The sequence below is a fragment of the Salvelinus namaycush genome, unplaced genomic scaffold (assembly GCF_016432855.1).
Source record: "Salvelinus namaycush isolate Seneca unplaced genomic scaffold, SaNama_1.0 Scaffold902, whole genome shotgun sequence".
In the NCBI taxonomy this organism is placed as follows: domain Eukaryota; kingdom Metazoa; phylum Chordata; class Actinopteri; order Salmoniformes; family Salmonidae; genus Salvelinus; species Salvelinus namaycush.
The window spans coordinates 5,220-16,096 of record NW_024061645.1 but is presented as its reverse complement, the minus strand read 5'-3'; the positions used below and the strand labels follow the sequence as shown (position 1 = coordinate 16,096).

Sequence of the window (10,877 nt, the reverse complement as noted above, 5' to 3'; positions counted from 1 at the left end):
CAGCCCTGAGAGGGTTGAGAGGAGGCAGAGCCTGAGACGCCCAGCCCTGAGAGGGTTGAGAGGAGGCAGAGCCTGAGACGCCCAGCCCTGAGAGGGTTGAGAGGAGGCAGAGCCTGAGACCCCCAGCCCTGAGAGGGTAGAGAGGAGGCAGAGCCTGAGACGCCCAGCCCTGAGAGGGTTGAGAGGAGGCAGAGCCTGAGACGCCCAGCCCTGAGAGGGTTGAGAGGAGGCAGAGCCTGAGACGCCCAGCCCTGAGAGGGTTGAGAGGAGGATCTGATGGTTCACGATAAGGCAGCGGATAGATCTAGGAGGATGAGAACCGAGAGAGAGTCAGCTTGGAAGTGTGGAGAACCTCCGTGACACAGAGGAGAGCAGTCTTGGTTGAGTGACCCGTCTTGAAGCCTGACTGGTTAGGGTCAAGAATATTGTTCTGAGAGAGATAGTGAGAGAGTTGGTTAGAGACAGCATGTGTTTTGGAAAGAAAAGAAAGGGATACCGTTCTCTAGTTTCTGATGTCCGAGGGGTCAAGTGTTGGTTTCTTGAGGAGGGGAGTGACTCTGCCATTTTGAAGTCAGAGGGGATGCAGCCAGTGGTCAGGGATGAGTTGATGAGGGAAGTGAGGAATGGGGGAAGGTCTCCAGAGATGGTCTGGAGAAGGGAGGAGGGGGTGGGGTTGAGCGGGCAGGTTGTCGGACGGAAATCACTAGTCGCAGGATTTCATCTGGCGAGAAAGAAGTCAAGGCGTAGGGTAGTTCTGGGACCAGTGGATTCAATAGTGAATGACGAGTGGATGTCGTCAATCTTCTGTTCAAAGTGGTTGACAAAGTTGTCTGCAGAGAGGGAGGAGGATTAAGGTGAGGAAAATAGTTTCCTTGGGTTAGAGGCAGAATGTAGGGTGATAGATGTAGGGTGATAGAAAGTGGCTTTAGCAGCAGATACAGAGGAACAGAAAGTAGAGAGGAGGGAGGATGATTTAGTTCTCTTCCATTTTCACTCAGCTGCCTGCAGCCCTGTTCTGTAAGCTCGTAATGAGTCACTCAGCTGCCTGCAGCCCTGTTCTGTAAGCTCGTAATGAGTCACTCAGCTGCCTGCAGCCCTGTTCTGTAAGCTCGTAATGAGTCACTCAGCTGCCTGCAGGCCTGCTCTGTAAGCTCGTAATGAGTCACTCAGCCACGGAGCAGGAAGGGAAGCCCGAGCCGGCCGGTGGAAAGGAGACAGTGAGAGTCATAGGATACGGAAAGAGAGGAGAGTGGGGGCGAAGAGGCAGAATATGGAGACAGGAGGGAGAAGGATTTAGCAGAAGGGAGAGAAGATAGGATAGAAGAGGAGAGAGTAGTGGGAGAGAGAGAGAAGATTGCGACAGTGCATCCATCTAGGTAGGGGCTGAGTGGTTATGGTTGGAGGAAAGGGAGAAAGAAAAGGAAATGGCGGTGAGCCATTGTCACGAAATGAGGTTATCAAGGTGTCAAGCTCATTGAGGAACTCTCTAAGGGAACCTGATGGGCGATAGATTACACCAATGTTAAGCTTGAGTTGACAAGTGACAGTGACAGCATGGAATTCAAATGAGGAGAATTCCATGCTGAGATGGAATCTCCCATTATGAGAAATGAGTAGCCCTGTGCCACCACGGTGATGACCAGATGCTCTTGGACTATGAGAGAAAACGTAGTCAGATAAAGACAGGGCAACTGGAGTAGCAGTGTTCTATGGGGTGATCCATATCTCCATCAGGGCCAAGTCTAGAGACTGAAGGGCAGCCTAGGCTGAGATGAACTCAGCGTTTTTGACCATAGACCGGCAGTTCCAAACGCAGTCCAGCAGATGTCCACATTCGGAAACTGTCTTTAGTTCACATTTGAAACTCTCTCCTTGTTCCCTTTGTCCTTGTTTCCCCTCTTCACCCATGACTTGCTGTCCACAGCAGAACAGGACAGTCTTGGGGTTAGAGGTCAGGGTTCAGTCTTTGTCCTTGTTTCCCCTCTTCACCCATGACTTGCTGTCCACAGCAGAACAGGACAGTCTTGGGGTTAGAGGTCAGGGTTCAGTCTTTGTCCTTGTTTCCCCTCTTCACCCATGACTTGCTGTCCACAGCAGAACAGGACAGTCTTGGGGTTAGAGGTCAGGGTTCAGTCTTTGTCCTTGTTTCCCCTCTTCACCCATGACTTGCTGTCCACAGCAGAACAGGACAGTCTTGGGGTTAGAGGTCAGGGTTCAGTCTTTGTCCTTGTTTCCCCTCTTCACCCATGACTTGCTGTCCACAGCAGAACAGGACAGTCTTGGGGTTAGAGGTCAGGGTTCAGTCTTTGTCCTTGTTTCCCCTCTTCACCCATGACTTGCTGTCCACAGCAGAACAGGACAGTCTTGGGGTTAGAGGTCAGGGTTCAGTCTTTGTCCTTGTTTCCCCTCTTCACCCATGACTTGCTGTCCACAGCAGAACAGGACAGTCTTGGGGTTAGAGGTCAGGGTTCAGTCTTTGTCCTTGTTTCCCCTCTTCACCCATGACTTGCTGTCCACAGCAGAACAGGACAGTCTTGTGGTTAGAGGTCAGGGTTCAGTCTTTGTCCTTGTTTCCCCTCTTCACCCATGACTTGCTGTCCACAGCAGAACAGGACAGTCTTGGGGTTAGAGGTCAGGGTTCAGTCTTTGTCCTTGTTTCCCCTCTTCACCCATGACTTGCTGTCCACAGCAGAACAGGACAGTCTTGGGGTTAGAGGTCAGGGTTCAGTCTTTGTCCTTGTTTCCCCTCTTCACCCATGACTTGCTGTCCACAGCAGAACAGGACAGTCTTGGGGTTAGAGGTCAGGGTTCAGTCTTTGTCCTTGTTTCCCCTCTTCACCCATGACTTGCTGTCCACAGCAGAACAGGACAGTCTTGGGGTTAGAGGTCAGGGTTCAGTCTTTGTCCTTGTTTCCCCTCTTCACCCATGACTTGCTGTCCACAGCAGAACAGGACAGTCTTGGGGTTAGAGGTCAGGGTTCAGTCTTTGTCCTTGTTTCCCCTCTTCACCCATGACTTGCTGTCCACAGCAGAACAGGACAGTCTTGGGGTTAGAGGTCAGGGTTCAGTCTTTGTCCTTGTTTCCCCTCTTCACCCATGACTTGCTGTCCACAGCAGAACAGGACAGTCTTGGGGTTAGAGGTCAGGGTTCAGTCTTTGTCCTTGTTTCCCCTCTTCACCCATGACTTGCTGTCCACAGCAGAACAGGACAGTCTTGGGGTTAGAGGTCAGGGTTCAGTCTTACAGACTCCAGCGGTACAGGACAGTCTTGGGCCCAGGGTCAGGGTTAGAGGTCAGGGGTCAGAGGCAGGCCCCCCCCCCCACCACTAGTACAGGATAGTCTTGGAGCCAGACTGAAGCTCTCAGGTATTTCTGGCCTGCTGAATCTTCTCCTAAACTCATCTGTAGTAAAGTAATACATGAGAGGGTCCAGTCCTGAGTTGAGACTGGCGAGACAGAGGGTGACAGGATGGCATCGCAGCACCATCTCTCTGACCTCACAGCTCCCCAGGGCATCGGCCTTTGCCAGAAAGTCTAGCGGCATGGTGACATGGTACGGGGAGAAGCAGAGCAGGAACACCCCGGCACAGCTCAACACCATCCTCAACGCCCTCTTCTTCTCCCCGTGGTCCTTCACCCCTCCCCCCTCCCCCTCCCCCCTGTGGACTCGCAGGCTGCCGGCTGACAGACAGGCGCAGGTCAGAACTAGGATCAGAGGGAGGATGAAGCCAACCAGCTCCGCCCCCACCATCAGAGCCCAGCCGGCCGCAGGGCTGACTTCACGCATGGGGAGCTCCGCAAAACACACCGCCTGGATGGAGGTAGGGCCAGGTGTAGTGGTTGGGGAAGAGGTGGGGGCTGGGGCATATGAGCTAGGACTGGAGGCATAGGCGTTAGGGGTAAGGTCAGGGGGCAGGCTGGTGTTTCGGAGCAGAGGGAAAGGCAGACAGCCGAGACAGACCAGCAACCAGCCAGCGGCACATACACACATGTCCCCTCGTCGTCTGTTGGAATGGTACCTCAGCGGGTGCATGATGAGCTCACAGCGCCGCACACTCACACACACCAGGAAGAATATGGAGGCGTACATGTTGACGTATTTCAGGTAGAAACACAACATGCAGAGAGGCCGGCCGAATGGCCAGGTATGGTTCAGGTAGTAGTAGATACGGAGAGGTAGGGAGAGGACCTGGAGGAGACAGAACATACAGGTAGTTAAATATATATATATATCCAACAGGTATTAAAATGTACAGGTTAGGAGAGGTTAAAACAGGTGAGGTTCAGGTAGATACAGAGGAACATACACCCCTACCCCTGACGTCAGTCGCGTCTATATATAGGGATTGGATGAAGCTCAGTGTTAAATTCAAATGTCCCTGTTATCATTTCTAAGCCAATATGACACCAATCTCTATGAAAATGTGCTAATCAATTGGAGTTATATAACACACTTACCAGATTTTTTAACAGGGTGGTTATTTAGTTTTAAGATTATTTCTTACGTCTACCAAACTCAAATTCTAGACGTCGGATTAAAACGAGACTATAGCGTCCATAAAGTGGACATTGGACTTAAAATATGCAGGGTTTTGACTCAATTTGTTGGTGCAATAGTTTTTATTGGTGCAATAGGTTAATCAATAAATGCATACAGATATTTTGATTGGCTAGGTAGCTGGCTAACGTTAGTTTGATTGTACAAAGATAAGTAGCTAGCCTCTGTAGATAGCTAGCTAACATCAGTCAGCTAACGAACAGGCAAAGAAAGGTAGCTAGCTATATTTGTTTATGGGCGGTTTGTTTCACATATAACTTCTGCAACTAGGTAGCTAGAGCCAGCTGAAGCTAGATAACAATAGTTAGTTTATATCCACATGCCAGTCCTACAGTTTTCCACAAAACATAGCTAGCTAGCTAATGTGCATCAGTTCAAAACCATCACCAAACGTTGGAAAAATTGTCATACTATTCATGCAATGGGCTTTCGCAACACTAGCTAGCTACTCCACAGTCCAGGCTAGACACATTTCAAGTCAGACAGAACACAACCAAAACTGCAAAAATAAAAAATGCTGGCTAACGTTAACAGCGCCTCTGGCCTGTTGTTCAATGACTGCAGGGTGCAAATATAGCTAGCTACCTTTCTTTGCCTGTTCGTTAGCTGACTGATGTTAGCTAGCTAGCTACAGAGGCTAGCTACTTATCTTTGTACAATCAAGCTTGCTTGAAAAACTCAACAGTTTAATAACCTTAATACAGTCCGCTCTTGTCTTCTTGACATGTGTGCTGATCAACAAACTAACAACTCTGCCATGTGTTGGCTGTTTTTCAACTCTGCCATGTGTTGGCTGTTTTACAACTCTGCCATGTGTTGGCTGTTTTTCAACTCTGCTGTGCACCCTTGTGTGAAGGTAGCCACAATCATTTCCAGTTCACCTTGAATATAAAAGTCCCCCATTGAAAGTGATACAAATAGTGGAATAATGAGATAATGCTAAACAAGGTTGGGATATTCTTGTATAAATTCAACAAAAGACAATAAAAATCTGTTGAAATTGCACTGTGGATGTAATATACTTTAGAATTGCATTGGGAACATGCTGTACTTATTAAACTGTACAGGCTAACCTATGGATTGTGCACCCATGAAATGGGGTATCAGCCTACTCAGTGACACTCACAGAACACAACTTTGTAGAGTTAACACAAATATTAGAGTCTTAGCTCCCTATTGTGCCCATCTGCTTCCCTTAAATGGGGCTTTGTTGTTTCATCGCCCCCAAAACATTCAAAGGATCACGGTCATTGAAGCCTGAAAATCCCTATACATACTATGGTTTGCACGCCCTGCCAAAGGACCCTATCATGCAGAATTCGTGATTGGAGTTCGTTGGTCCCCAGTGCAGTGGTGGTTGGAGTTCGTTGGTCCCCAGTGCAGTGGTGGTTGGAGTTTGTTGGTCCCCAGTGCAGTGGTGGTTGGAGTTCGTTGGTCCCCAGTGCAGTGGTGGTTGGAGTTCGTTGGTCCCCAGTGCAGTGGTGGTTGGAGTTCGTTGGTCCCCAGTGCAGTGGTGGTTGGAGTTCGTTGGTCCCCAGTGCAGTGGTGGTTGGAGTTCGTTGGTCCCCAGTGCAGTGGTGGTTGGAGTTCGTTGGTCCCCAGTGCAGTGGTGGTTGGAGTTCGTTGGTCCCCAGTGCAGTGGTGGTTGGAGTTCGTTGGTCCCCAGTGCAGTGGTGGTTGGAGTTCGTTGGTCCCCAGTGCAGTGGTGGTTGGAGTTCGTTGGTCCCCAGTGCAGTGGTGGTTGGAGTTCGTTGGTCCCCAGTGCAGTGGTGGTTGGAGTTCGTTGGTCCCCAGTGCAGTGGTGGTTTCGAATCGAAATGTAGTCAATAAAGCCAGTTGAAAAGCAGTGGGCCTTCCTGTTCTTTAAGCGCACAATAACTGTTCGTCGGAGCTTCGTGAAATGGGTTTCCGTGGCCGAGCTGCCGCACACAAGCCTAAGATCACCATGCTCAATGTCAAGTGTCGGCTGGAGTGGTGTAAAGCTTGCCGCCATTGGACTCTGCAGCAGTGGAAACGCGTTATCTGGAGTGATGAATCACGCTTCACCATCTGTCAGTCCGACGGACTAATCTGGGTTTGGCAGATGCCAGGAAAACGGTACCTGTCCCAATGCATAGTGCCAACTGTAAAGTTTGGTGAATGAGGAATAATGGTCTGGGGCTGTTTTTATGGTTCGGGCTAGGCACTTTAGTTCCAGTGAAGGGAAATCTTAACGGTACAGCATGCAAGGACATTCTAGATGATTCTGTGCTTCCAGCTTTGAGTTTCAGCATGACAATGCCCCCATGTGGAAGAACTTGACTGGCCTGCACAGAGCCCTGAACTCAACCCCATCGAACACCTTTGGGATTATATATATATATATATATATATATATATATAATGGACTTTACAGTGTCCTGCTATTAAAATGATGAATACCAATGTGTATATTATATATACATATATATATATATATATTTAATGGACTTTACAGTGTCCTGCTATTAAAATGATGAATACCAATGTGTATATATATATATATATATTTAATGGACTTTACGTTAAATGTTTCCGGTAGCCTTCCACAAGCTTCCCACAATAAGTTGTGTGAATTTTGGCCCATTCCTCCTGACAGAGCTGGTGTAACTGGGTCAGGTTTGTAGGCCTCCTTGCTCGCACATGCTTTTTCAGTTCTGCCCACAAATGTTCTATATGGTTGAGGTCAGGGCTTTGTGATGGCCACTCCAATACCTTGACTTTGTTGTCCTTAAGCCATTTTGCCAAAACTTTGGAAGTATGCTTGGGGCATTGTCCATTTGGAAGAACCATTTGCGACCAAGCTTTAACTTCCCGACTGATGTCTTGAGATGTTGCTTCAATATATCCACATAATTTCCCTTCCTCATGATGCCATCTATTTTGTGAAGTGCACCAGTCCCTCCTGCAGTAAAGCACCCCCACAACATGATGCTGCCACCTCCGTGCTTCACGGTTGGGATGGTGTTCTTCGGCTTGCAAGCCTCTCCCTTTTTCCTCCAAACATAACGATGGTAATTATGGCCAAACAGTTCTATTTTTGTTTCATCAGACCAGAGAACATTTCTCCAAAAAGTACGATCTTTGTCCCCATGTACAGTTGCAAATCGTAGTCTGGCTTTTTTATGGCGGTTTTGGAGCAGTGGCTTCTTCCTTGCTGAGCGGCCTTTCAGGTTATGTCGATATAGGACTTGTTTTACTGTGGATATAGATACTTTTGTACCTGTTTCCTCCAGCATCTTCACAAGGTCCTTTGTTGTTGTTCTGGGATTGATTTGCACTTCTCGCACCAAAGTACGTTCATCTCTAGGAGACAGAACGCGTCTCCTTCCTGAGCGGTATGACGGATGAGTGGTCCCATGGTGTTTATACTTGCGTACTATTGTTGTTTAGATGAAAGTGGTACCTTCAGGCGTTTGGAAATTGCTCCCAAGGATGAACCAGACTTGTGGAGGTCCACAATTTTTCTTCTGAGGTCTTGGCTGATTTCTTTTGATTTTCCCATGATGTCAAGCAAAGAGGCACTGAGTTTGAAGGTAGGCCTTGAAATACATCCACAGGTACACCTCCAATTGACTCAAATGATGTAATTTAGCCTATCAGAAGCTTCTAAAGCCATGGCATCACTTTCTGGAATTTTCCAAGCTGTTCAAAGACACAGTCAACTTAGTGTATGTAAACTTCTGACCAACTGGAATTGTGATACAGTGAATTATAAGTGAAATAATCTGTCTGTAAACAATTGTTGGAAAAATTACTTGTGTCCTAATCGACTTGTCAAAACTATAGTTTGTCAACAAGAAATTTGTGGAGTGGTTGAAAACGAGTTTTAATGACTCCAACCTAGGTGTATGTAAACTTCCGACTTCAACTGTAATACAAACATGACTTTAAACTCCATATTATTTTGACAGAGGTAATGAACTGTCCAATGATCAGCACAGCAATTGATAACACATGTTTGAAAAACAAGTGGCTCTGAGCTTAATTCAATGTTACACAATATATACATATATACACACACACTATATATATATATGTGATATATACACTACCATTGAAAAATTTTGGTCACTTAGAAATGTCCTTGTTCTTGAAAGAAAATCACTTTTTTTTGTCCATTAAAATAACATCAAGTTGATCAGACATACAGTGTAGACATTGTTAATGTTGTAAATGACTATTGTATCTCGAAACGGCTGATTTTTAAATGGAATATCTACATAGGCGTACAGGGGCCCATTATCAGCAACCATCACTCCTGTGTTCCAATGGCACGTTGTGTTCGCTAATCCAAGTTTATCATTTTAAAAGGCTAATTGATCATTAGAAAACCCTTTTGCAATTATGTTAGCACAGCTGAAAACTGCTGTTCTGATTAAAGAAGCAATACAACTGTCTGCCTTTACACTAGTTGAGTATCTGGAGCATCAGCATTTGTGGGTTCTATTACAGGCTCATAATGGCCAGAAACAAATAACTTTCTTCTGAAACTCGTCAGTCTATTCTTGTTGTGAGAGATGAAGGCTATTCCATGCCAAGAAACTGAAGATCTCATACAACGCTGTGAAAGTAAAAGTTACCTGCATGAGATCAGCTACAGCCAGGTTCATCATGAACACCACTCCTCTCTTGGTCTCCCTGACGTATGCCTGGAACACCCAAAGAGCCAGGACATTACCCAGAAGGCCCGGGGCCAAGATGACGCTGTAGACAACTGCGTAAACATGATGTTGGTAGCGCCGCAGGTCGTCAACGGTACTACCACAGCTTTGATTGGACAGGCTCATCTTAACCCTGCCCACCGGGAACAGCCACTGGTCAGGATGTGTGTCAGTCACCTGGCTGGCCAATGGTGAGGCTTGTTCAGAGCAGAGGAGGTCTCAGTGTGGTCAGGCTTCTGAGTGCAGGTCTATTTATATGTCCAGGAGTATTCAGGTCTGTGCGTCCATTCAAGTCCGCCCAGGTGTGTCCACACTGTTCTTCATGGCTGTCGGTATATAGTCTGACCATCTCAGATCACCCTGAGCAGCACTAACAAACCAAAAGCAGGGTCAGTCCGTGTGTGACTGTCCTCTTCTTTCAGTCCAAGGCTCAGTATTAGGGACCCTGAAAGAAAGACAGTAAAGTAAAGGTAGTCAGTAGTTGTCTGGGTCCCTGGCAAGTAACCAACTAGCGCAGAGAAACACAATATTATAAATGTTTTCAGAGGAAAACATCAGAAGAGAATGCAGGCGCTATGAGACAACTTGACACAGCCTCAACCTCACAACTTCACACAGCCTCAACCTCACAACTTGACACAGCCACGCCTCAACCTCACAACTTGACACGCCTCAACCTCACAACTTGACACGCCTCAACCTCACAACTTGACACGCCTCAACCTCACAACTTGACACGCCTCAACCTCACAACTTGACACGCCTCAACCTCACAACTTGACACAGCCTCAACCTCACAACGTGACACAGCCTCAACCTCACAACTTGACACGCCTCAACCTCACAACTTGACACGCCTCAACCTCACAACTTGACACAGCCACGCCTCAACCTCACAACTTGACACAGCCACACCTCAACCTCACAACGTGACACAGCCACGCCTCAACCTCACAACTTGACACAGCCACGCCTCAACCTCACAACTTGACACAGCCTCAACCTCACAACTTGACACAGCCACGCCTCAACCTCACAACTTGACACAGCCTCAACCTCACAACTTGACACAGCCACGCCTCAACCTCACAACTTGACACAGCCTCAACCTCACAACTTGACACGCCTCAACCTCACAACTTGACACGCCTCAACCTCACAACTTGACACAGCCACGCCTCAACCTCACAACTTGACACAGCCTCAACCTCACAACTTGACACAGCCACGCCTCAACCTCACAACGTGACACAGCCACGCCTCAACCTCACAACTTGACACAGCCACGCCTCAACCTCACAACTTGACACAGCCACGCCTCAACCTCACAACGTGACACAGCCACGCCTCAACCTCACAACTTGACACGCCTCAACCTCACAACGTGACACAGCCACGCCTCAACCTCACAACTTGACACAGCCACGCCTCAACCTCACAACTTGACACAGCCACGCCTCAACCTCACAACGTGACACAGCCACGCCTCAACCTCACAACGTGACACAGCCACACCTCAACCTCACAACTTGACACAGCCACACCTCAACCTCACAACTTGACACAGCCACACCTCAACCTCACAACTTGACACAGCCACGCCTCAACCTCACAACTTCACACAGCAAAACCTCAAC

The 10,877-nt window shown here is 47.9% G+C and overlaps 1 protein-coding gene across 1 annotated transcript; it reads right to left on the bottom strand.

Annotated features, from left to right (window-relative positions):
- Nucleotides 1-224: 224 nt before the first annotated feature.
- Nucleotides 225-10,267, bottom strand: gpr174 (G protein-coupled receptor 174). Its single transcript, XM_038987991.1, has 3 exons — nt 10,104-10,267; nt 9,160-9,894; nt 225-4,189 (listed from the first exon to the last, which is right to left on the bottom strand). The coding sequence occupies exons 2-3, from the start codon at nt 9,364-9,366 to the stop codon at nt 3,287-3,289; spliced, it is 1,110 nt and encodes a 369-aa protein (XP_038843919.1). The 5' UTR covers nt 9,367-9,894; nt 10,104-10,267; the 3' UTR covers nt 225-3,286.
- Nucleotides 10,268-10,877: the final 610 nt, after the last annotated feature.

Coding starts and splice junctions, on each gene's coding strand:
- gpr174 (XM_038987991.1), bottom strand. CDS start 9,366: ATGAGCCTGTCCAATCAAAGCTGTGGTAGTACCGTTGACGACCTGCGG. Junction 4,190..9,159: donor CTGTAGCTGATCTCATGCAG/GTAACTTTTACT, acceptor TGTCTCCTCCAG/GTCCTCTCCCTACCTCTCCG.